Below are 27,796 nucleotides of genomic sequence, written 5' to 3'. Positions count from 1 at the left end.
TTATCGTAACTCTCTGTTGTGGGTCAGCATAACACAAGACAAGAATGACTGCACACACAATAGAAGTGGCTTCAGGAATGAATAGTTCTGCTGAGAATTAATACTGGAAACAATGGGAATGCCCTGCTGTAGTAGAAGATTCCCTTCAATTCTGGCCCCCCTATTCAAAAGTTAAAATTGGCTACAGAAAATCTAAACAATAGCAAAAAAAAAAAAAACCCAACCAGTAACGTTTCATTTTTTTAAAAAAATTATAGTTTGTAACTATTATTATTACTATTAATAGTTTGTAACTATTATTTCCCTTAAAGTCCCAATTCCCTTAAGGTTCAAGAAATAGGTAGAAGACGGTGTCAGAGTTCACGAACAGAAGATGCATTTTCTGAATGTACAAGGCAGAAAACAATACTGGTCACAAATCATTCATCAGTTTTATTTCAATTATTCTTAGCAAATTCATTCCAAAGTCACCATGCTCATTTGATAAAAGAAATCAAGGTGGTTTGCACCTGGGAAGTGTCAAATATCTTATGTTCTGCCTTATCCTTCTAAACATAACTGGTGTGTTTCCTATCCTTCTCTTTCCCTTGCTCTTCCATGTTTTTCCTCATCCAAACCTTAGCTAGCCAGCTATCTTTACCTTTACATCCTGATCTCACAACTTCAATCAAATAATACCCTACACAATGTAGCCAGTGTGTTTATGTATCCCAATGTGGCAGTGGTGCGTTTCAAATTTTTTTAGAACCTCTTCTGTAGGTGTTTTGTGGGAGTGGCTTGTCAGCCACGTTACTGGGTGGGAGTGGCTTGCCAGCCATGTGACTGTGTGGGCGTGGCCAACTTGTAAAATGTGGTGAAACTTACTTAACAACGCTCTTGCTTAGCAACCAAAATGTTGGCTCAGAAACTCTGGCATTTGAAGCGTGCAAGTCTTAAAGCTGTCAAGTTACAAGACCCTTGCACCCCAACCCTTTAGAACCCCCCCCCAGGGGTGTTCAAACTTGACAACTTTAAGACTTGTGGTCTTCAACTCCCAGAATTCCTCCTCTCGCTCTTCATCTTGATGAAGTGCGGATGGGCGTGGGGAGGGAGCTGGAACCAGTTCTAAATAGCACTGTAGATTTGTGGCACCTCTTCTATAGAAGAGGTTAGAACTGGCAGGAACCCACCCCTGCCATGTGGAATCAGCAGGTTTTCAAAATTCCTGTGGATAGTCATCACTGCTGTAAATGTTATACGTTATTTGGCAGACTTGCAACACTGAACGCCATTTAACAAAATGAAATTAAATGGTGAAAAAAGTAAAGTTCTACATTTAGAAAAACCAAATGCACAGATATAGTATAGTCGGCACCTAGGTCAATAGTAGTAATTGTGGGAGGGATCTTGGAGTCCTAGTGGACAATCACTTAAACATGAGCCAGCAGTGGGCTGCAGCTGCCACAAATAGCCAACAGTCCCAGCCTGCATTAACAGAGGGATAGAATCAAGATCATATGAAGTGTTAATATCACTTTATAATGCCCTGGAATGCTGCATTCAGTTTTGGTCGCCACAATATAAAAAAATATGTTGATACTCTAGAAAGACTGCAGAGAAGAGCAACAAAGATGATTAGGGGACTGGAAGCTAAAACATACAAAAAACAATTGCTGGAATTGTGTCTATCTAGTTTAATGACAAGAAGGACTAGGGGAGACATGATAGCAGTGTTCCAATATCTCAGGGGTTCCCACAAAGAAGAGGGAGTCAGCCTATTCTCCAGAACACCTGAAGGCAAGACAAGAAGCAATGGATGGAAACTATTCAAGAGAAGGAACCTAGAAGTAAAAAGGAATTTCCTGACAAAAATTGTTCTAACTAATCATTGGAACAACTTAATCTCCAGAAGTTGCAAATGCTCCAACACTGGAAGTTTTTAAGAAGAGATTGGACAACCATTTATCTGAAATGGTACTTATGTAGAGTTTCCAGCCTGAGCATTGGACTAGAAGACCTCCAAGGTTCCTTCCAACTCTGATATTCTATTCTATTCTATTCTATTCTATTCTATTCTATTCTATTCCATTCCATTCCATTCCATTTAGCATATGATGTGAACATGACAGAAGAGAAGTGAACATATACACACAATTCACGTAATTATATACAGAACTTCTACAAGTGGCCTCATAACTGGATGTCCAATTCAGCTATCCAGACAATTGACTCTGGCATTGTTTCGTGCAGATCTAGGAAATCACAAAAGGCTTGTTTTGGGCAATCTTGCATAATATGCCAATTGCTTGCATATCAGTACCACAATTGCAACAGGGGGAATCTGATACAGGCAGAGGCACTTCTTTCAGTATCAATTTTGTCCAGACAGAGCAAGGCAGGTCAAACTCAGGTGGTTTGGTAGGGGGATCATTAATGGTCAGGCCATAAGAAGGTACCATGGCCCATTTGTCTGGCCAGGTATTCTCAGGGTTAAACTGGGAAGATGTTAAGTGAATATCCATTTTCCCAGATGGCTTAAGGCATTTCAATCTTGTGATGGGCTGGGCATTGTCCTGGTGAATAGGGAGAGCCTTGTTATTCAGCATCCTTGACCATAGTTGAATGAGAGCTTGTGGTCTTCTAATGTGAGGTGGTATGATATTGCTAAGTACTAGGAACCGGTACTTAGTAATTGCTGCTGCAAACTCCGAGACAAGGCCTCTCCCCACTCTCTGAGATATCCCATGCTCTGCTTTCTTCCCTTTGGGTTCCTTACAGCCCTATGGGCCTCCTATCTCCCCACCCTGTAACAATCACATTTACCTTCCAAAGATAACTAATGCTCAGGAAGTTGGAGTAAAGAAGGCTGCTCCACTGCTGGGTCACATGGCACTATCAAGGAGGAGAAACCCTGCCAGTTTTGTTTTCTTTGTTGTGCTTTACTTCCCCAGTGCTATCGTGAAGCTAGCATTGCTGGTGCTGGGGGTGGGGATTAAAGCATAACAAGGAAAGCAAAGCCTGCAGGATTTTGTTCTGACCTAGGCTTCCCAAGAGCATGAAACAAACTCCTTGTCCTGGCAAAAACCTATTTTACTAATTTACAGTGAATTCTGCTCATTCACAGCCAGCAAAGTCTTTCAAAGGAGAATTTATGGTCACGCACCTTATCTGGCTTGGAGAGCTGACAGGCCGATATCTGCAGAACTTGGCAAGGAGTCTCGAAGAATCACTAACTGATTAGCGAACTAATTAGCAAACTCCTACAAACTCCAATCCCCTTTTGCTCCTCTTTTATTTCCTCTGGGAAGGGCCATTCATCTGGCCTTACTCCCAAGTTGACCCCTGCTCTTTATTTGTTCCCTTCATCTAGGAACTCTGCACATGTGCACACTGGGAACAGGCTCCAGCTGTTTGTCTGACTCTGACAACAACTGATAACTGGCATATGGCTCTGGGCCCCTCTCTGCCTCCAACACAGAGCCCTCATTAGACTCCAGGACTGGCCCATGTTCCTCCTCAACCTCCTCACTGTCTGAATCTGCTATCAGCTCTGCTGGCCACTGGTGGGCCACAACAGAGTTTTTCTTGATCATGCCATGTGGCCACCAACATCCCAACACGTCCTTCCCTACATCCTGAGCTCTAGATATCTTCAAAAGGTAAGTGAGCGAACGATGGAGGGCAGTGCAGAGGAATGTGTGGAAGCTGGTAGGGTGGCAAGGCAGGCCCAGTGCCTGTGGGGACTGGTGAGATAGGATGGGGAGAAAATGGGTGGATGGGTGTACTGTAATATCTCCGCAGTCAGTTGCAAATGTGAATGTCTGGGTGCTGCAGGGATTGTAACTTTGAAATGGAGTTGTCTGTAGCTGGGGTGTGTGTGTGTTGTAACTTCGAGGGGTTGTTAAATGGCCTGTTGTACCTTGAGGACTAGCTGTACATATGAACATAACTATGCACATCACACACATGGAGATTTGTGTAATTCAAAGCACCAATATAGTACAAGCTATCTGCTTTCTAACAAATTGGTTAATATTTATTATCTACTGTAAAGGGAAATGAAGGTCATATTAAAAGCACTTCTCTTTGTTCAAAGGACTATGAATTGGGGGGTGGGGGGAACCAGACTCCTTAACTAAACTAGGTCATAAATTGATTAGAACAAAACACATATTTTTTTTCCAAAGTTCACGAAAGGAACAATATCAGCTACTGAATAAAGACACTTCTATGGAGTACACTTGAGTTTTTGCAACTGGCACAATTCAGGCATTTTACACCTACAACATGAGTCTCATGCTGTTATAACTCCAGTAATCAGCAAAAATGTTCTAATCCATTGCAGAGATGTGGGATTAGTAAAACAAGAGAAGACAAAAGGAATGGGAAAAGCATGTGCTGAAATAATTAATAGGAAAGAAGGAGCAGAAAATTAAGATCTGTAGGCTAAGCATGTTGTTTGACAAAGATCAAAATCATATTTGCTGTGAAAGACATCACAGCATGAGGCTGTCAATCATTCTGAAATTACCATTCAAGCTTTTGATCGAAATAACTCCAAATTCCCTTGCAGCTAAATACAAAGCCACCTCCACATCAAACTAATTAGACAATTCGGCTAGGGATTTTTGAAGTAGTCAAGCCCGGGACTATAAGCAGCCAGCTGAGAGCAAATACAATAAATTAAGGTAAATAGACATTGTCCTTCAAAGGCAGACAGTAAGACAATAATATTCTACAGCTGTCCTAAGTTTTATTCTGTGAGCACATTCTGTGAATGATGCCAGGGATACTAGCAGGGTTAAGTGTGCCAATGTTGGATGGTCAATTCATTGTGAAATTTACCTCTATGACCCCTGGTGTGTGTGTGTGTGGGGGGCAGTTCCCTGTCCAGTGCAGATAATGGAGTAAGAGATCCATTGCATTTATAATTATGGACAATTGCAGAGATCTATTCTAAGGAAGTAATAATAAGGAATACTAACTTGAATATAGCTTGGATCAATTATAAGAAGGCATTCTACTTTCATAGGACAGGAGAAGATTCTTTATTCACCAAGTGTGATTTGACACACAAGGAATTTAATTTTGGAGCATACCCGCTCAGTGTATGTGCAAAACAACAAAGTAATAATAATCATAACAAAGATAATAATCATAATGATACCAGCATCAATACAGAAGGTAGTGGAACAGATTGGGAAGATTAAAAGTGATATAGCCATACTGCCAATACATGGGTAATATACTTAAGCATAAGATAGAACTGTGGAAATTAAGTATTCAGCAGAGTGATGGCACAAGGGGGAAAAAAACTTTGTGTCTAGTTATTTTGGCAAGCAGTACCCTATAGCGGTATCCTGAGGGTAGGAGCTGAAACAATTTATGTCCAGGATGTGAGGGGTCTGCAGATATTTTCTCAGCCCTCTTTCTGACCTGAGCAGTATACAGGTCCTCAATGGAAGGCAGGCTGGTTGCAGTACTTTCTTTTTTCTGCAGACCTAACTATCTGTAGCTGTCTGTACAGCTGACAATCTGTATTTGTCTTGTTTGGTTGCTGTATCAAACCAGATAAATATAGAAGAACAAATCACAGCCTCAATAATTCTTCTGTAGAACTGCATTAGCAATTCCTTGGGCAATCTGAACAGTCTGAGTTGTCGCAGGAAGAATATTGTTTGGGGTGCCTTCTTTTAATGATGGTTCTAATGTTAGATGTTCATTTCAATCATCCTGGGAGATTATAGAACTCAAAAACTTGAAGGACTCTACTGTTGATGCTGTATTGTCTAATATAGGAAAAGTTGGTAGAGTAGAAGGGCTCCTTCTAAAGTCCACTTTCATCTCTACACTGGGCTGCGGTATGCCAGCAACCGGGCTGTGCAAACAAGCAAAGCCCCATTAGCGAGATGTGTGTTTTTAAGAGAATTCAAAATAAAAGCATTTTTCCATGGGAAGGATTTTTATCATTCATTCAAAAACCTTATTTCAAATCCATCTGGACCCTTGCTCCATTTGTAACTTTCCAAAATCAAAGAGATAATAGCTCTTTTGCTTCTCATTCAAAAAAGAAAATTAAGTCCTTAAAGTTTAAAACTTCCATTGCTAAGTGTTGTGGCCCAGCAGGAGCTGTTGGAGCTGCCACCAGACTCCGACAGCGAGGGGTCCTATGTGTCGGCTCTGGAGGATGTGGAGAACCCTGGACAGGGTTCCGACTCCGAGCAGGGTGCAGAGAGGCTGGTTGGCCACCAGGAGGTACCTGAGCCTTGGACCAGTGAGGAGGAGACAAGGGAAAGTGAGTCGGTTGCCAATAGTGAGTTGTTCCTGTATGCACGCCATCGAAGAGCTAGTAGGCATCAGGAACAGTTGTGCAGTTACAGGAGGTAATTGCACTCAGCTGGTGGTCATTAGGCTCCTCTCCAGACAATAAAAAGACTCTCCAGACAATAAAAAGACTCCTTGTGCACATGCCCCTCTTTGCAGAAGTCAACGCAGGATTCAATGTCGGAGGACATTACTGTGAGCTTGGCAGGCTGGATTGCTGCCAAGCCTTATCTGTGTTTATTGCTACCCAAGCTTATCTGTTCCGGTTTGCTGCCAAGGACCTGTCTGTCTGTTAATTAAATGCCGTAACTTATCTCTGGCTCGGAGTGTGTGTTGGTGTGGGACGAGGGGGGGTCAGAACAGCTAAGGATTATAATTCATACCTTTCTCTTTCTTCTCTATTACCAATATTCCAAATTATCTGCACGTTAGAATGTTAATAGCTTTATTTAATACTATACTTAAACAATATAATGTACTAGCTGATAACCTGGCATTGCCCGAGTATTTATTCATCCCAATTCTGTTTTAGATAGGAAAAGGAATGAATTATATCTATAGTGTCAAATCAATCCCCGTTACCAGAGGGAGCCACCTTGTTTTTTATTTATTTGTTTGTTTTTTAAAAAATGAAGCCACTTATCAGGGAGCCCCCTTGTGGAGTACTGTGAAACTATTACCATGGCAACTCTATTTTGCTGTACAGTAGAAGCCATTAAAGGCATAACAGGCTGTATGTTAACAGAACTTGAATCCAAAATGCACACTATCACTGTCAAAAGTACTGTGATTTGACACTATAGATATAATTCATTCCTTTTCATTTCAGTGGCCCAGGTGTTCCAGAGGTATGCTGGAAAACACACAGACATACACCCCCCAAAGGGTATTAGGGATGTCCCACCCCCACTGTAATTTTTCCACAGAATAAGTCATACATATGATATCTATCTATCATCTATCTATCTATCTATCTATCTATCTATCTATCTATCTATCTATCTATCTATCGAAATACCACTCTGAGAGCTAAGTGGATAAGGATGATAGCAAATTAGACTCAATTATTCATATTTACCCCAGGTAAATCTGGGGTGGAAACCTTCATTGTAGCACTTGGTTGGGAAGAAACATGCTCAGTTTCATCTGTAGCAAGAGAGAATGACTGATAATTCAGAAACTTTCAACTTTGGAGAGAGTTAGTCTTTGTTAGATTATTATGTTGAGATTATATTATGATTACTATTTGTTTTGGACTGTTGATTTTTATAGTGTATATTCTAATTTAGAGTTCTTTATACCTGGTAAAAAGTTACATACAGTATGTAAGTACATAACTAATTAACCTGCTTAATGGATCAGTAATACAAACAATATACAGCTACTGTATTATACCTTTACAAATTTACAAGGAGTTTTTTTAACAAGCGCAGAAGAAAACTTACATTTCCGCAAACCAAATTTGACCAAACTGTATTTTTCAGCAACCATTTATATGCACGCCTTTTTTTTATTTATTAAATATCACGCTCTTTTTCTTAAATGGAAAGAAATAGAAAAGAAACAATGTTGCAGTTGAACCAACCATGTTGGCATCTTTAAGCAAATAAGCCAGTGGGAGGGAAAGTATGTTCTTATTCTGAAAGAATTTGTTTTTAACAGATGGTTAAACTGAATAATCTTCCCTTGGGCATAGCAAAGGAAGAGAGAATATTTCCAGGTTGTGAAGTGCTTAGGACACTTTATTCCTTAATATGTAGCTACTTATGGCCAGATTTAATGCTATTTTAAGCTTGCTTCATCTCCCCCCCCCCCTGCCAGTCTCTGCAATGATTTCATATAGTCTTTGACATCTTGGCCTTCCTTAGTACCTATGTAGCTGAGAGAGGGGGGAGGGGGGAAGCATTAAGTAAATAGCAAAAGGGAGACCATTTTTGCAAGTGGAATTGGAATAAGACAGAGAGGAAAGGGGAGGGGAAATAGACTCAACTGGAAGAGCTGTCGGGCATCTGAGTCAGAACAGAAGTGCCAACACTAGCTATAGGAATGGAAGCTGTCCAAGGTTATTAACACTCTTTACCAGTTAGCCTTTGCTGTGTGATTTCTGGAATTCACAGAGGATTCAAGTGTCTGTACAGATTCCTATAAAAATGGATGCATTTTTTGTTTGGTTTTCTTTTCCTGCAAAGGAGGGAGTATTCATGGGATTGCCCCTCTTGCCTGCCCTGACTTCCCCATTTTTATCCTCAGGCAGCCTCAGGCAGCTTGCCTAAATCTGAAAATGCAATACAGATGTTGAAAACATAAAGAAAGGCCTGTGTGTTTGCCAGGGTTTTCCTGCAAAGCAAAACAGAATTCTACCCTGCCCTACCCTTTCCTCTCTGTATGTCTGCATTTAGGATTTTTTATTGGGGATTTATATGCCGCCCTTTTCCCTGAGGGGACTCAGGGCGGCTTACAACAATGAGGGAAGGGAGTGCAAGACAAGACTTAAAAAGAAAAAATCGTGAATAAAAGAAAATTATCCATAAAAACACAACATTCACTCAACATTCGGGCGGGGTGAGAGTAATCCTATCCCCAGGCCTGACGGGATAGCCAGATCTTGAGGGCTGTGCGGAAGGCCTGGACTGTGGTGAGGGTACGGATCTCCACGGGGAGGTTGTTCCACAGTGTCAGAGCTGCAACTGAGAAGGCTCTCCTCCGCGTAGTCGCCAGTCGGCACTGACTGGCGGATGGAATTCGGAGGAGGCCTACTCTGTGCGATCTGATGGGACGCAGGGAGGTAATTGGCAGGAGGCGGTCTCTCAAATAATTCCTATACTAGGTTAGACTAGGTTGTCGGTTTTTCCATAGCCAAATGAAGTTCTCCCAGACAATCAGACCAACTTACAAATAAGCTCTGAGTTCTTATGGTCCTAGGGCAACCTTAAACACTCAAAGAGCCATTTGGACCCGTCTCCCACAGAAAAGAAAACACCTGAAGCCACAAAACCCTTTTGATATCTAAAATGAAGATAGCACTGCATATATTATTTTTTCAACCTTTATGTGATATATATGTATGTATGTATGTATGTGTGTATATATATATATATTGCATTTGTGCTGATAAATAAATAAAGAGAGACTAGTATAGATCTATTTCAAGCTATTTAGCTCTCATCAGCTAGCCATACCCTTACTGGGATTTGAACCTGTGCTGTATTACATATTAGGCAGTTGTGTTATACATACATACATACATACATACAGACAGACAGACAGACAGACAGACAGACACAGACACAGACACAGACAAAGACACACACACACACACACACACTTGGATTGTTGGATTTATGAAATCAATGAACTGCCACAGAGAAAACATTTTTTTTTATTTCTGCATGCAACAAAAACATTTTGAACTCTGAAAAAAAAGATGCATTGAAAACCTCAATAAATCGTGTGTGATGCATATTTTGAGCGACAGGGAGCTGCAGCAGAGGGATGAAAGAGCCACATGTGGCTCCAGAGCCATGGGTTGCAGACCCCTGTCCTAGAGATGGCAGGATAGCCCAGGAACCAGTAAGTCCTAATGGTAATGCACATATTAAAGGCTTGATTGATGAAGGGCTAAGTACCAACCATATCATTCTATAGCAGGGTGTCCTATAGCTCCCTCCAAAACCCTGAATTTATGAAACTGCAACCTGACTGAAGAATGGTTTTTGGTGTTACAGTTGTGTTGATTCTTCCTCCTTTCAATGTAAGGGTGGAAATGGGAAGAAATCTGTAGGAGGCAAACGAAAATGACTTTTCGGCTATAAGTGCATCCCCAAGACTCAAATAATCTGAAAAATGAATGCTGAAATTTTGCCATTTTGCTATCAAATATCAATGGGTGATTTTACAAATGGAGGTGAGGGTCGGAGTTGGGGACCTTTAATAACAGAAATGGGAATTCTTTGTTCCCCAGACGTTACATCTTCTCCCATATGCACAGTTAAAAATCTATCCCCCTCCATTAAATGATCAAACTGCTGAACTGCCAACCTTCTGATCGACAAGTTCAGCGTCTTAGCCACTGAGCGACTGCATCCCTGTATACCGAATTGCACACCCTGTATACCAAATTGCAATCCTTCCCCCTTGGCACCTTCTGGAGATGTTGGGCTGCAATTCCAATCATGAACCATCCTAGCTGGGGCAACTGCGACCATGCTGGATCCTTTTCCTTTTAAAACAAATTCCTTAGCTGAATTCTGAATACATTTTAGCCAGTTTATTCAGTATGGGAAGGAAAAGACCAGAACAGGGGGAAAAAAAATCTTACATATCTAACATGTGGGAGGAAGAGATGTGAGTGAAAAACAAGTAAAAGGGAAACAAGAAATTGCACATGGGAGAAAAGAAGCTATCCATGTTAACCCTGAGCACTATATATATATAGTGTCACAACCCCTGGTAAGCCCCAATTATGGGAGGAAGCTAACTGCTTCCATCATCTGTCAATCGGCTCGTCACAAGAGTCCATCACGACATAAACCCAATATTTTTACTGTTGCCTTTGTTATATTTGTGTTTTATTTGTGCTGATAAATAAATAAAGTGAGACTAGTATAGATCTATTTCAAGCTATTTAGCTCTCATCAGCTAGATAAGGAGGAGACCTGTAGCATAATGGCTAAGACATTTGCCTAAGATGCAATACAGCACAGGTTCGAATCCCAGTAAGGGTATGGCTAGCTGATGAGAGCTAAATAGCTTGAAATAGATCTATACTAGTCTCCCTTTATTTATTTATCAGCACAAATAAAACACACACACACACACACACACACACACACACATATATATATATATATATATGGTGTGTGTGTGTGTGTGTGTGTGTGTGTGTGTGTGTGTGTGTGTACATACGCGCACGCACACACACTTTGGAGACACCCACTCTAAGAATGCTCTGGAGGTACAATATAAAAGAAGACAATATAAACCTATTTATACATGTAACGTACAGATGTTGCTGAGCTATTTTCAATGGTAGTCCAAGGACAAACTCAAATGGATCTCCTTAAAAATAAAAGTGAAGTGTTTATATGTAAGCTTTTACTCATTTTAATTCCACAATAGATTTTGTGAAAGGCTTGGTTTAATTTTTATTATAATTATTAAATGCCCATCAATAAGTTAAGTGAGCCTCTTCATTTATTTTATATTGCTGGGAAGAACTTGGCAATGCAAAGGGCTCAAAAAGCAAAGTCATTTTTCCCCATGATTTTAGTTATGTTATGGGTTAAAATGAGTTGTTGGTTCTTAGCAGTGAAGCTCCCACCTATAAAAGCTTTTATTTATCTCCAGTTTACTTAATTTTTTTTAAAAAAGTGACTCACAACTACTGTATTTCAGTACCTTACACTCATAAAACATATACATTCTCTTCTCCCATGTATGTCTTTATATGAAAGATATAATAAGAAATATAGCAAATAGTAGAAAAAGAAACAAAAATACTATCCACTGAATTTATAATTTTTAATTGTGTCAGGTACTGAGGATTTAATAGCTGCCAGCTGATGAAAGGTTGTAAGCTGTAATCAGTAAGCTGATGCAATGTAAGGCAAGGCTGATAAAATGAGGATGATTGACAATACAGGCATAGCCTCTTTAAGACTCAGATGGGAGGTCCACACAAGCCTCTATATAGATGGCTATTAGAGGGTGTTTCTCTCTCTCATCATGTATTTCATTCTCTCCTTTGCAGGTGGGTTCTTACTGGTTTGGACCGGTTCGGCCGAGTAGGTAGTAACTTGGCCGGCCACACACCCTGAACCGGTTCTATTGGCGACACCATAGGCAGCACCATCTTGTTTTTTTTTGCTTCTGCGCATGCGTAGACTCTACTTTTTAACTACTGCACATGCGTGCATAGCATGCATCATAGCATGCCCGAAGCATGTCCTTGAGCGAACCAGCAGTAACAGAAGCGGGAACCCACCCCTGCTCCTTTGGGTCTAAGCGGTAAGGGATTTTTATCTATCATGTATATGTTTGTATATTTCTGTATATATAAACCACTGTTAATTGTGTTAAGGCTCTGTGTGCTATGTGCTGTGTGCTGTGTGCTGTGTTTTGCTCCTGGGTTTATCTCATATTAATAGTCATTCTGCCAAAACTCTGACAAATTGCAACGTAGTTCTTTTGTATAATGGCACCAATATTCATAATGAAAACATAAGGAAACATAGATAAAGGCCCGGCTTCACATTTTTCTTTCATCTGTGAGAGGTGGGAAACTCCTTCTGGAACCCCAAAATACTACAGCTCTGACTGTTAAAAGTTATTGTTATAAAGTCATCTGATTTGAGATCCACAAAAGCATGCTGATGTTTATAACAAGAAGCAATATCCAGATACTTGAGATTTTTATCCCATCGCCCTTTTGTGCTAATGTATAGCTATATCTCAGTTTTATCTGAAAGCTGAATTATTGCTTGGGATGCCAAGTGGTACATAGCTAAAAGCTTCAATATGCATCCTACTTTATGGAAGGCCACAACCAAGCAATAGATTTAGATGCACATTAACATTTACATCACTTGTCTGCCTAGAAGTCTACTTCTGCATTTGAATTTATTGTGATGGGATAAGAATAGGATAGGCCTAATACATAGCTATGTAATCTTGATTAAGCCAACTGACATAGTTATGTTTTACTTTTTGGTACAGCTGAGAACCTATGACAGCAATTGTGTAAAAAATCCAATGCATCAAGATATAAATCAATAATGTTTTGTGACAGCAGCAATAGCAAAAAGAAAAAGAAAGTCATGTTAAAAAAGGAGGTTACACAAACCTTATGGTTGGTTCAGAACATACTTCAAATACTAAGCAACGAATTCACTTGACTGAATCGCAATGAATTCATTAAATAGGATAATCACAATTGCAATGTATTTTCATACCACTCGCAACTTATGCAATTCCACCCCAAGAGGACCAGAAGTATCATCTTATTCCGGAAAAAAATATGGCTGAAATTTGTATAATTTACATAAGCTAGAACCGCGATGGCCAACCTATGGCACGCATGCCCGAAGTGAGCCATGTTGTCTGCTTGTGCGCCGCTGCCCATTTCTCTTCCGGGTTTCGATCAACTTTGTGTATGCAGCAGTGCCACAAACTGGAAGAGCTCGCCTTCCATTTTACAGCGTGAGCATGCGTGCCACCCAGCTGATCGTTGCACATGCATGCACCCAGTAATTGGAAGACTTGCTGGCCGGCACGCATGGATGCACCGGAAACCAGAAGTTCATTTTCCGGTGCGCGCAAGTCCCCTGGAAAGCTTTACTTCCGGGTCATGTCTTAGACAAGCACATGGACATGCACTCCCTTTCTGGCACTCAGTGCCGAAAATGTTCGCCATCACTGGGCTAGAATATCAACCTTTTACTGATGCAAAATTTGGGGTAGAGATTTTCTTTATCTGAGGCACACAGATGTTTGATAAGGAAAAAAAATAGTATTTATCCATGTTAAAGTCTAACAAGGCTTCTATAACTTCCACAGCAATATCTAAAACTTTTCAAGGCTTATATTGATTCCAATGTCATCAGCTAAAATCAACTATGTAGCTGTATCTTTACAATTACAGATAATGCAAAAGAGCATCTAAAGACATCTGTTACGGAGGTCTTCCAAATTCTCAAACAGTCCCAGCTCTGGCACAACAAGAACACATCCCACCTCACCTGCCCTATCAAATAACAGGTAGGGCATTTACAATCTAGATTTGTACCACTGCCATTTTATCCTTAACAGGGAAATCCATTTTAGCTCAGCAAATGCCATCTCAAAAACTATAACGTATCGTTACTTTGTGATTCAAGTGATGGCCCCTACTGTTACTGGTGGGTCTTTCTGATTGGCCCCTAGCTCAAGGCTGCCATTGTCACTACATGATAATGTGATGAGAAAAAGAGGTTGGAACACAAAATTACTGGTTTGTCAGCATTTAAAATCACAAGAGTTTCTAAGAAACTTATTAAGAGTTTCAATGCATTTATTTGTTTATTTTTTAAAGAAACTGACCTCCTCATTGCATAGCTTCCTTTCAAGCTACTGATGGGGGTCTTTTTGTTTTTGTTTTAAACAGACGTGAATATTTGTTCACAAAAAGCTGACCGGAACAGAGTAGAGTGGAATATCACTGATTTCTTTTCAGTGTAAGAAAAACACAAAAGAAAGTTTGTTCAGGGACAGACTCAGCAGAATGTGAGGTAGAGGAATAAGGCACCCAATTTAGGGCCTATCTAGAATTACAGCAGAAAAGCATGGACTGCCCAACTATTATGCTCAGCTATTGGTTACCAAGTAGCTAAAGCAAAAAAATTGGCATCTTGATATTCAAGATCTGCAAACAGCCCATGCTAAATTTGAGTTTTGGATTCGGTGAGGAAGAATTGGGAGATGAAAAGCCTGGCCATTTGCAAGATCACAGTTGATGCTCATGTACCCTTTCACACACATACAGGCTCCTTCATGGTAAAAAAAAGGTTAAACAATGTAATGAAAGAAATGTCTTTTGAGGAAAAAAAAGTAAACATAATCAATAAGATGGTCCCGAAGGCTAATTTTACAAACAATGAGTATTATATGTAATAGACAGCTTCAGAAGAGGAACATAACATGATTTGGAGATTTCATTTAAAGGTAAAGGTTCCCCTCGAACATATGTGCTAGTTGTTCCCGACTCTAGGGGGCAGTGCTCTGTTTCAAAGCCAAAGAGCCAGCGCTGTCAGAAGACGTCTTGTTATCTTACCACCAAAAGTGGTGCATATTTTTACAAGCTTTCGAACTGCTGGGTTTGCAGAAGCTGGGACAAGTAACAGGAGCTCACTCCGTTACGCGGCCCTAGGGATTTGAACCACCGAACTGCTGACCTTCTGATCGACAAGTTCAGTGTCTTAGCCAATGAACCACCGCATCCCTATAGATTTTATTTAGAGCACAGCAAAGTTTACTTCAGTTAATGAGCCCAGAACCTGACTATAAAAGATATGCATGTCTCTTTTTTTTTGTTTCTGTTAAAAAAAATTGAAAATGACTTACCTTGACTATGCCACGGATGTGCATTTTTGCTATCATCTCTGCCGTGTAGAGAAACATCAGCAACGTATCAAGAGCAAATGTCACATACTGCAGGGGAGGATAATGCTCAAAGGTCTTTGGGGTATTCATGCACACCGAAATGACACTGATAATGGCACAGATGCGCAGTAAAGAATGCACCCACTGAGGAATACAAAACAGCAATAAAGTTTTTATCAACTCGTATAACTACGTATACTTTTTAATGTTGTTTCACATCTAACAGTTTAAAATAACATACTGAATGCAAAAAAAAATGTTTAGGTATTGAATGCTTCTACTGCTAAAAACATCTACTATTATATCATATACTGTAATAGGAATTAAAACAATTACTCTTGCTCATTGGTCCTTTAGCACTATTCATGTATAGTCCACCCTTGATGTCAGCGCTGAATCAGCTCTGCCATGCGAATCAGCTGAGCTAAAAAACAAGGTAATATAGAACAGGGAATGATGGGGGCGAGAGGCCAACCAGAGGTGGTATTTGCTGGTTCTCCAAAATACTCAAAATTTCCGCTACCGGTTCACCCAAACCGGTCCAAACCAGCTGAATACCACCTCTGGTACCATGTAAATGAGACAGTTTCCCCTTTCCCTCTCCACAAAATTTAGAATAATTTGCATTGCAGTGGTTTAGGACAATCAGGATTTCATTCCATTTTTCATTTGTTTAAAGTTTTGAAATTGCTGCCTGCTTGTCCAGTCTCATGGTTCTCAGTCCAAGCAGGAAATTTTGGGTCCTCCAATAAAAATGCAAATGTTTTTTTTTAACAATTTAATTGTGTTTTTCCTCTTTTTGAACAGTTGTATTATTTGATATTCTTTTTAAAACAGCCCTTTTAAAGATGGTGTATGTAGCATGGAGCTAGAATATTTCCATGTTTCCTGTTGGCTTCATTATTGTCAGTAGTGAATTTCATTATGAGCTTGTATACTTGATTTTCCCTTTTCTTAACGGAATGTGACACTTCTGTTCCACTTCTGTTTTAATAGAATGCTTCAATACTCCTCAGAACTCAGAATTGTTTTCAGATTATTTTTTTAAATTTAACAGAATACTTTTGTCATGTTAGACTGGATTTATGCAAAGTATTAAAAAAGGAAAGGGATTAAAAAATAAAATAAATAGTAAATAGTAAAATTTACGAAGGCCTTGTTCAGAGGTGTGCAAAGATAAGGCTTAAAGTGGGTCTTTTCAATCCCTAAATCTTCTTCTTCAATTCTTTTTATATATTAATTTCCTTAGATAAACAGCAGTTCTAAGAGAAGAAACTGATATCATATATCACATATGAATGTGTGTATATATATTTAAGATTCTGTGAGATAATATATATATATACATACATACACAGTATGTATGCAGTTGTGGGCTTCAAAAATTTTAGCAATGGGTTCTCTGCCTGGTTGCTGGGTGGGCATGGCCATATGGGTGTGGCCTAGTCAACCTCCTGCAGTTGACTAGGCGTTTTCACCCTCCCTTGAGGCTCCGGAGGCTTTCCTTCCTCTGGTAGGGTGAAAATGGCCTCCCCCAGGGTGTGGAGGTACTCCGGAACTTCCAGAAGGCCTGTTTTGCACCCTCCCTGAGCCTCTGTGTGGGCTGTACTTACCTGGCATCCCAAAAGGGCCATGTGAGCACTCCTGGGAGGGGTGGGGCAGGGTGGACGGGGCCAGCCAGGGGTGGGATTTACGGGCAGATTCTTAGCTAGATGTTCTCCCGTGCAAACCCACAGCAGCCCACCCCTCTAAATGTATGAATGTGTGTGTGTGTGTGTGTGTCTGTGTGTGTGTGTGTGTATTAATGCAACTGCATTATACATCTCTTTCTTCATTTAGTCATCATTTACTATTGATTCATTCGGTCATATTATGAATTAGAAACTGTTATTTAGATATTCCCAATAACAAAGTATCTTTTCAAAATCCACTGAATTCAAATAACAGATATGTAAGCACATACATTTGTTTACCTATTGAGAGAAATTTAAGTACATAATTTGCATTGATTGCAGAAAACATCAATGGAACTTAACAACACTTAATTACATACAAAGGTAAGAAAGTTAAGGCAGTATTTCCTACTTACTGGTTTGTTAACCCACAGGATATCCGCGTTGTCTGATAAGGATTCATCAGGACCAAAATCTGTTACAGGCTGGGCTTCTACCCTAGAACTTTGTTTCCTTTTCAGCATACTGAAATTAGCTTTGTTTATATAAAACTGTGAAATGTCCTAAAAAAAGAAAAGCAGGAAAATCATGCTGCAATCTGCTTGACAAGATTAAAGATTATGACATTCGTCCAGATCCCTGTTGTTTAAATTATGAAAATAAACACAGAAACAAGGCCATTACAGATTTGACTTTACTAGATTAGGCATGTACATGGCAGCCAATTTACTTTACATTATCCCCGTCTTTTTTTCTTCATTTAGTCATCATTTGGTACTGATTCATTCTGTCATATTATGGATTAGAAACTCTTATTTCGTTCTTCGCGCTAACTAAAAAAAAATTAGGTAGGAATAATTTGTTACTAGATGTTTGCATGTCGCTCCTTTTAAGAAATCTAAATTCTTAGTTTACAAATCCTAGATTACTTGGGAAGAAACAAAGAATTGTTGTTGAGCCTAAGTATGAACAACATGCTAAGGAAATCATTTATTGTTTTCCAATAATGGTTTCCATTTGGATTTGGTACAGAACTTTAAAAAACTATATTTGTATGGATGCATGTTTAAAATAGACATTTACACATAGACACACCTACAATCGAAATATTTCTGTGTTTTGCTATCCATTTGATTACCAAAAGTGACCATTGAGTGTTTGCCACCACTACCAAATTAAGTGGCAGATATGTTAAAGATATGCAGCAGAGTGCTATGATAGAAGATAACTGAAGTTTCAAGATGCTTTCTTCACATCTCAGCCATGTCATTGTACAATGTTATTAATAATTGCTTTAACATTTACTATTCATTATTGTAGCTTATTTGAAAAGCTGAAGGAAAGCGGGATTATAGATTTGAGTAAGATCTTGTGCTGCTAGTATATAAAATTCATTGTACAAAAACATTAAAAGTAATTCTCTTTGCTATAGTTGACTGCTTCTGAGCAGATTTTAGCTATTACACAAACCATGATTTATATTATCACCTGCGTGCGAAAAAAATTATTGAATGAAAAGCATTTTACCCTTTAGCAAAAATAAATAGTGCTGTGTTGAAAAATGCAAAACCATGTATTCATATGTTACAGCAGTTTTCAATATAAAACACCTGGATATAAGCTGAACTGAACTGGCTGACAGGAAGTCTAATATTAATTCTGCTGATGTGATCAGGAGAACGGAAATACCAAAAGGTTTGGATTAGCAGGAATAGGTAGATTTGTAAAAGCAGTTTTACCATATTATAGGAATGAATGTGTGAAATTAGAAAAAATAACAAAAATACTTCCAAATAACTGTGATGAATATGTCTTGTGTATGTATTAGCATACATAATGCTAATTAAACTAAACCATGCCATGGGGTAGTATTTACTTACTGTCCCTACTAGTTCACAAATGTGACCGTGTGTGCACGCATACCCTTTTGGTGGAAAAAAGGGCCAAAATGGGATGCCATAGAGCAGGGGCGGGTAGGCGGGGCCATCTGCGATTTCCGCTACCGGTTTGGGCGAACTGGTCCAAGCTGGTAGAATACCAGTTCTGATACTATGCTAATATGAAGAAGGAACTAGTAGGAACTCAGTCTTTTTCTATAGATTTGACAGTCTAAAATGTGTAAACAGCTTTCAAAATTGCTTCTTCCCATACCTTCATTTCTTTCATTTAAAACTGGAAAACTGTAGGATAATTGACCGATGACAATTTTAAACCAACTTCTTTCTGACAGGTAGAATTATGGTTAGTAAATTCCACATTAAACTGCAAATCCCATTTTGGACATAATCATATTAAATTATGATGTACACTCAAAATGAGGGAGAGAAGAGGCAAGAAAAGAACATGAGGTACTATTACGCATTCTCCGCCAAAGTTTATGAAACTAGAAACTAGGTCCAAAAACTAACATAAAATTTTACTTTAATTTTAAATTTATGAGTGCTTAAAATCTGAAATGAGTTTTAAAACTGTCTTAAACAAGCATACGTGTTTTTTATTTTAAAAATATTGGTCCTACATAACATTTATGCGTATAAACATAAACATATACCACATTTTACATTGTCCTGCAAACTTCTCAATTTAGCTATCTTTGAAAATAGTTGGCTCTTGGCGCTCTCAGAATTTCTACCTGTGATAGTTGTGAATTCTGGAAATTATAAATTCAACCTATTAAAGAAATACTAGTCAAAGAAGAATTATTTAACTCATTAAATAATGATTAGGTTGATGGTTTGTAATGTCCTGGATCTATTTTTCCCCCTTTTTTTTGAAGATGGGAATCACATTAGCTCTTTTCCAAACCTCAGATAGTTCCCCCGTGTGCCAGGATCCTTGAAAGATACAGTTTAATGATTATGAGAAAACATCTGCCAGCTCCTTCAGAACTCTGGAATGATCATGTAATTCATCAGGTTCTGGTGATTTGAACTCCTCAAGATCAGACAGGTGTTTTCTTACCATTTTCTTGCTTAGTTTAATTTTTATTTCTAGTCTGTCTTTTACGGTTATGTTTTTGGGCTATAGTTTCTTTTTACATGAAGACTGATGCAAAGAATGAGTTAATCAGCTCTGCTTTCTCGGATGTATTTGATGCTACTTGTGGGAATATAAGTCAGAATTCCTACAATACATGGCAGCAAACCTGACTGTTTACTTAATAGGACACAACAGGAAGTCATGTATTAGGCCAGTGATGCTGAACCTTTTCGGCACCGAGTACCAAAAAGTTTGCATGAAAACGTCTCGCGCACATGCTCATCAGCACCACGCTTTGGAAAAGCTGAACTTTTGGTTTCTAACATGCATATGTGCCCAACGATCAGCTAGCTGGCACGCATGCCCAGGACTGTTTTTGGCACTGCCGTGCACATGAAGGGACCACGCTCCAGAAAAGCCGAACTTATGGGTTCTGGCATGCATGCGCACTGATAATCAGTTGGCCGATGTGCATGCACAAACCAGTTTTCAACACTGCTGTGCACGTGAAGGACAGCTGATCATCATGCATGCATGCATGCCAGAAACCAGGAAGACAAACAGGCAAGGCTATGCGTGCCGGGAGACATGGCTTCGTGTGCCACTTTGGGCACGTGTGCCATAGGTTCACCATCACGGTATTAGGCTGTGTGATAAAATTATTGATCAGTCTCTGTCTCGTGCTCTCTGAATATGTGTGAGATACATATATGCGCACATAAACATATGCTTTCCCCATCCCCGTGGTGGGTTTCAAATTTTATTAGAATCTCTTCTGTAGGTGTGGCCTGCTTTGTGGAAATGGCTTGCCAACCATGTGACTGGGTGGGAGTTGCTTGCAAGCCATGTGACAGGGTGGGCATGGCCAACTTGTAAAATGTGGTGAAACTCACTTAACAACGCTCTTGCTTAGCAACCAAAATGTTGGCTCAGAAACTCTGGCATTTGAAGCATGCAAGTCTTAAAGCTGTCAAGTTACAAGACCCTTGCACCCCTAACCCTTTGGGGGAAAAAAACCCAGGGGTGTTCAAACTTGAAAGCTTTAAGACTTGTGGATTTCAACTCCCAGAATTCCTCCTCCAGTCTTGTTGGCTCAGGAACTCTGGCATTGAAGTCTGCAAATATTAAAGCTATCAAGTTACAAGACACTTGCACCCGTAACCCTTTAGGGGAAAAAAAACCCAGGGGTGTTCAAACTTGACACCTTTAAGACTTGTCAATTCCCAGAATTCCTCCTCTCACTCTTCATCTTGATGACGGGTGGATGGGCGGGGGGAGGGAGCTGGAACCTGTTCTAAACGGCACTGTAGATTTGTGGAACTGTAGATTTGTGGAACTGTAGATTTGTGGAACTATAGAAGAGGTTAGAACTGGCAGGAACCCATCCCTGCCCCATCCTTACATGATAACTGCAAATGAATATTAAAAAAGGTTTCAGTACCAACATATCTTGTTCTGTAAATCAAATAGACTATCACAATATGTTATTCAGATACAGCTACCATTACAGATAAAACCCCGAAATATTATCTTCAGCTTTTCCAAAAAATTACAGCTTTCCATAAACCCACAACTTCTGAAAACTTTGTGAAACTCATAATAGCAATGATAGGCAAGTGAAGGCTACGGCCTTCTTTGTGTATTATGTCATAATATTCAAGAACTGAATGTTAATATATACAATCTGGGTAAATAAGGTAAACAAAACAGATTCTAATAGCTTATTTTGACCAATGAGCTTGATGATAGTTTATTAGAGATTAACAATGTTACAGGTCTAGCTATTGAGATTTGGAGTGGGAGGGCAAGTGGTTAAGGCACCAAGCCAGAAACCAAGAGGTCATGAGTTCAACTCTTGCTTTAGTCATAAAAACAGCTGGGTGACTTATTCTGATCTAAATATGTGGATAGACTAGCAATTCGCAGAGTAGAACTTAAACTGGAAATTAACCTCACTATTTTTCCAACACCCAGAACTCTAGAGAGCAGACGCAGATTACCTTCACAGCACCTTTTAATGCATCAGATGGCCATGGAACTTCATAAAGTTCCCATTCCATGCAGCCATATAGAATATAACTACCACAACAATGGAAAAAATAATTTCCCAGTACATTAAAATGTCTTGGAAACCACCAGCATATTACATCAACCACCAGGCACGACAGCAGCCATTAAACCAACAAAATGCCATCTTAAACAAATCCAGAGACACAACTAAAAAAAGAACAAGAATCATATATAACATACAACGCAAAGATTGTGAAAGCCACTGAGTAGAAAAACTAGGCAGAAGAAGTAGCAGAACAAAGACACGAATAGACAAATTTACACGTAGGCAAATTTAATACTGCCCTTATTGTTGTATAGTAGTGAAAAATCTGGAGAAGTCATGTAGCACCATTTCCAAGTTAAAAAAAAAATATTATCAAGGGCAAGAAAGGGACTTCTATTGGAATTTTTATTAAGTACAATGGAAAGTGCAGAGTTTTTCAGCTAACATTTAGAAGCCTTGCCCCATTAATCAAGGCTTCCAAGATTTTTGTTTTGTTTGTTTTAAACAAACAGATTCTGTAGCATGAAATTGTTTGAAAGCCACTGTAATAGTCAAAACAAATCAATTTCTTATTATAGTCAAAGGCAGCCTAAGGAAGGTGGTGGTGGGGTGTACAGTCGTTAAAAAGTATACAGAATAAAAATCTACATCTAAGAAAAGTTATGAAACTCACAAACTACATATTGATTCACTATCAGTATGAGCAGGGATGGGCTGCTGGCCATTCGCAGGGGTTCAGCAGAATCTTTTTGCTAAGATGCTGTGCAGTCCAGAGAACCCCCAAATCCCACTCCTGGCTGGACCTGCCCACCCCACCCTGCCCTTTCCAGGAGTCCCCACACAGCCTGTTTTGGATGCAGGTAAGCGCGGGGTGTGCGCAAAGGATCAGGGAGGGTGAAAAAAGGTCCTACTGGAAGTTTATGAAGATTGGAAACGGGCCCATTTCCAGCCTCCAGAGGGCCTCTGGAGCCTGGGGTAGCCGTTTTCGCTCTCCCGGAGGCTCAAGAAAAGCATCTGGAGCCAGGGTGTGTGTGGCAAAAATCCACACACACCCTGGCCATGGTGCTGGAGGCCAACTAGGCCAGGTCCACCTAGCAACCATGCAGAGAACCCCTTGCTAAAATTTTTGAAGCCCAACCCTGAGTATGAGTTTATAGCAAAGTCCTGGGTAATTTTTCTAGATTATATCCTTTTTTAAAACAAGAAGATGTCTATTTCTAAACTCGCATTTGCAAAAATCTCACTGTCTTAAAGAAATCAGGAAGAAGTTTCCTCTCGGAAAACCACATTCAGATGGTTTCCGGATTTTGTGAAAATATATGGAGCTCCCTGACTTCACAAGAACAAGCATGGCGCACAATTTCCAATGTTCAGTTTCCATGGAAGCAACAGTATAATTTCGAATGCAGAGGGGAGAGAAAAAAAGAAACAACAGAAATGATACATATCTTGATATACTTTTGATAATGAGAAATGTCTGAATAACACTGTTTAGTGATTGAAGAATTCGGAACTTGGCAATTAGGATAATGAATGAATCAAAGATAATTACACTGAAAGGGCATGTTCTGCTTTTGGTCTTTGTGATCTTAAATCTCATTTCAATCCAGTGAGAGTAGAAGGAAGAGCCATACAGGAGCCTAATTCAATTCCTTTTCCAGCATACTCAAAATATTAACAAGATGACATGGATATCTGAACTATGCAATGTTAATACACTAAATAATAGAACTATAATTCTGAAAACTGATCTTATGTCTAAGATATGTTGACTCTTTTCTAAAAACATGGGATATACCCATGATGGCATGCAGAGCCCTCTGCTGGCATGCATGCCATCGCCCCAGGTCAGATCTCTGTCACGTTTCTTTTATGACCTTCAGTTTCCCTGCAAGCGACGATACAGAAGCTCATGAAAGATAAAGATGTTACCTCTTGCTGCACTGCCCGTGTTGGGATGCCCTGCCTCCTGCCGGCCAGCTGGTTTTCGGGTCTCTGCTGCACATGCATGCATGTCCATGCATGTGTGTATGTCTACTGCTATGTGCATGTTTGTACATGTGCACATCCACACCTTTCCATTTGGGCATGTGTGTGCAGATTGGGCACTCGGTGGATAAAAGGTTCACCATCACTGGGATATACCATGTACACTATTATGTCTCATGAATTTCATCATGTTTTGACATACTTAAAGAATTTCTGCAATTTAACTCGGCTAGGTGGCGCAGTGGTTAAATGCAGCACTGCAGGCTACTTCAGCTGACTGCAGTTCTGCAGTTCGGCTGTTCAAATCTCACCGGCTCAGGGTTGACTCAGCCTTCCATCCTTCCGAGGTAGGTAAAATGAGGATCTGGATTGTTGTTGGGGGCAATATGCTGACTCGGTAAACCGCTTAGAGAGGGCTGAAAGCCCTCTGAAGCGGTATATAAGTCTAAGCGGTATATAAGTCTAATTGCTATTGCTATTTTTAATAAACCATTTCAACAACTTGTTGACAATCCCTGAACTTTTTTTTAAAAAATTCAGCTTTGTCCTACAATATGGGTTCAATGACACAGCTCAAAAAAAGGCTTAGTCTGGGTGACTTTGGGTCAGTCATTCTCTCCTTAGCCCTACCCACTTTGCAGAGTTGTCCTTGTGGGGAAAACAGGAGGAAAAAGGAGTCTTAGATATCCTTGATTTATTAAAAAAGAGTAAAGGTGGGATATAAATAAATAATTAAATAAATAAATAAAATAAGCACTATCCCAATAGATAAATATTCCATTTGAATTAAAAGTCGGTGAGAAAACATGTATTAAATTTTTTATTGACTGATCACTTCAGAACTACTAGTTCACACATTCAGTGTGCTTTATTTCTACATAAATAAAACATACAATATATATAATATCTAAATAAAAAGGTAACATATTTAAAAATATTCATCACTGATGTATCCTTGGAATTCAAGATGGCTTTTGTGTAGATCTGTCATCATTTTATCTCCAGAGAGATTCTATTGGATAACTAACTAAAAGAGGGAACAACTGAAGCAGAGAAACCAACAAATTCTATATAAAATATTTTACCCAAACTTAAATGAAGACCGTGAAATTATGTCATAGGACAAATAGGCAGAAAACCAGCAGATGGTATCCACAAAGACTGCAACTGCAACTAATTTTTCAACAGCTGAATATACCACCTTCCCAGTAGTGGGTTCCAGATTCCGTTGCAACCAGTACTGTTGGAATGGGGACTGCGCAGCACACACATGCGTCCTTACCTCTTGCAACACCTCCGTGAGCCTCCACGACACTCCAGCTGCTCGGCAGAGCATCGTGCAGGCATCATGCGTTCCATGCACGGAAGCGCTGAAGAGCTCAAATACAGGTAAGGAGCTCGGGCAAGCAGTGAGCTCCAGAGGGCCCACCGGAGCACCATACCGGAACGGTACCCAATACTCCAGGCAGGCAACCGTACGCCCGCACTGGGCCATACCACCTGCAACCCACCACTGCACCTTCTGCCTCAAAGAGGCTGCCAATGCATGGGCCCAGCTGGAAATCATGAATGAAGATAAATATGCATTTCCCAGTATAATGTTGTAGGAACCCATCCTCACCAGAATGTGCCATTAGGTCTAGAAATCCCAGGTCCTAGTCCAGTATCTCCATCCATACTCTCTCATGGGTAACTCATCATCAAATATGAAATAGCTGTGAATTTCTTAATGATCATTTGCATTGGTAAAAGACCAGTTGTGGCTACTAGATACCTGAGCCCACTTCAGAAATTCACAGAATACGATTCAATTTAATTATTATAAGCTTTCATCTAGTGTCTATGGATATTCTGAGTCATCCAGGTCAGGGTTGTCCCAAAGGTGCCTTTTTCATACCTGAAGAGATGAAGAAGCTTCTTGGATGAGGAGCGAAATGTCTTCAAAGAAAACCTAGAAAGTCCAGTTGAAAAAAGCACATTTGGGACTTTTATCTAGTGTTTTTATTTCATACTATTCATTTCCCAAATGTCTTTGGTCAAGATTGGGCCATAAGCAACTGCACTATTAAAGAATCGTTATTTTGCTGTTAAAGGACCACAGGGTTGTGTCCAGATGTGATGATATCAACCTGGGTCAGGTTTAAAATTATATTGGCTTGGGTGTTTGGTTTATTGTTTTTAAATAACTGTGTGAAAACATTCAGAGGTTTGATGCACCTACACTATATTGCCAAAAGTATTCGCTCACCCATCCAAATAATCAGAATCAGGTGTTCCAATCACTTCCATGGCCACAGGTGTATAAAATCAAGTACCTAGGTATGCAGACTGTTTTTACAAACATTTGTGAAAAATGGGTCCTCTCAGGAGCTCAGTGAATTCCAGCGTGGAACTGTGATAGGATGCCGCCTGTGCAACAAATCCAGTCGTGAAATTTCCTCGCTCCTAAATATTCCACAGTCAACTGTCAGCTGTATTATAAGAACGTGGAAGTGTTTGGACAACAGCAACTCAGCCACGAAGTGGTAGGCTATGTAAACTCGTCCAACATCAGTGTGTGACCTCACAAATGCGCTTCTGGAAGAATGGTCAAAAATTCCCATAAACACACACCTGAACCTTGTGGACAGCCTTCCCAGAAGAGTTGAAGCTGTTATAGCTGCAAAGGGTGGGCCGATGTCATATTGAACCTTATGCATTAGGAATGGGATGTCACTTACAGTAAGTTCATATGCGAGCAAAGGCAGGTGAGCGAATACTTTTGGCAATATAGTGTATCTTGAAGAAAATTACAGAATGGGTTTACTGCTGAATTTTAGTGGCATGAGCAACGGTTCTGAGAGAATTATAGAATCACATGCAGTTATAGATTGTCCACTCCTGGTATAAATGCTTCGTGTCACTCTGCTTCATGCACTCTTGGCCTATCTAGGTCTGTGACTACCATTGACCTCTTTCTGAACATAAATCATGGCCTCTATAAATGTTCGTGTGAACTGCCTGTGTGACTCAAGCAAATGAAGAATCCTATGCCTCAAAAATATTTTAAGTGGCACATATGGTATAGATCCATTTATTTGAAATTGGTATTTATATCACCGCTCCATAAGTAAGAAACATTAACGATTAACATTAAGAAGCATGCAAAATGATATAATTTGCTTTGAGCATAACATTTTACAAAGCTTTCTGTTTCAAGTACTATGCAAAAATTACTCCCGGACCATGAGATGTACTGTTTTGAGCATTTCAGAAGTATCTCAAGCTCAAAACAGCACTGTTTCATGCTCTAGGTACTCAAAACAGCTCACAAAGCAGCCTATTTTCAAATCTAAACTATAAGCTTTGAACTATTTCATGCTTGAAACATTTTGCACACCCATACAAGGTACAAGTGTTTCATGCTTGAAACAGTTTGCATTTTGAAACATTTTACATTTTGAAACATTTTGCATTTTGAAACATTTGCATACCCCAAGAGACACAAGAGGAAAGATGTGAAGGAATAAGCAGTTTGATAACAAATAAGCAATAGCATTTTGGCTAAACTTACATTTCAAAATAATAGATTTTTTCATTACAGAACATTATAACCTAGTACAACATAAAAGCTAGAAAAGGGACAATTTACCAAGGAAGAATACCCAGAGACAGTAAATAA

At 39.6% G+C, this 27,796-nt stretch overlaps 1 protein-coding gene across 2 annotated transcripts in view; it reads right to left on the bottom strand.

Annotated features, from left to right (window-relative positions):
* The window catches only part of NALCN (sodium leak channel, non-selective), a 237,133-nt gene that overhangs the window by 201,582 nt on the left and 7,755 nt on the right, over positions 1–27,796 (bottom strand). For both annotated transcript variants that reach the window (XM_087726865.1, XM_087726866.1), the window contains exons 2-3: positions 17,528–17,674; positions 15,400–15,582 (exon numbers count right to left, since the gene is read on the bottom strand). In XM_087726865.1, the coding sequence (XP_087582991.1) occupies positions 15,400–15,582; positions 17,528–17,635 (291 nt within the window). In that variant the 5' untranslated portion in view covers positions 17,636–17,674. The remainder of the gene's footprint in view (positions 1–15,399; positions 15,583–17,527; positions 17,675–27,796) is intronic.

Source organism: Thamnophis sirtalis, unplaced genomic scaffold, assembly GCF_051295495.1.
Source record: "Thamnophis sirtalis isolate CommonGarterSnake01/CBP01778 unplaced genomic scaffold, rThaSir2_p1.2 scaffold_12, whole genome shotgun sequence".
NCBI classification, from domain to species: Eukaryota; Metazoa; Chordata; class Lepidosauria; order Squamata; family Natricidae; genus Thamnophis; species Thamnophis sirtalis.
Note: the sequence above shows the minus strand (reverse complement) of the source record. Positions and strands in the feature narration are given on the sequence as shown.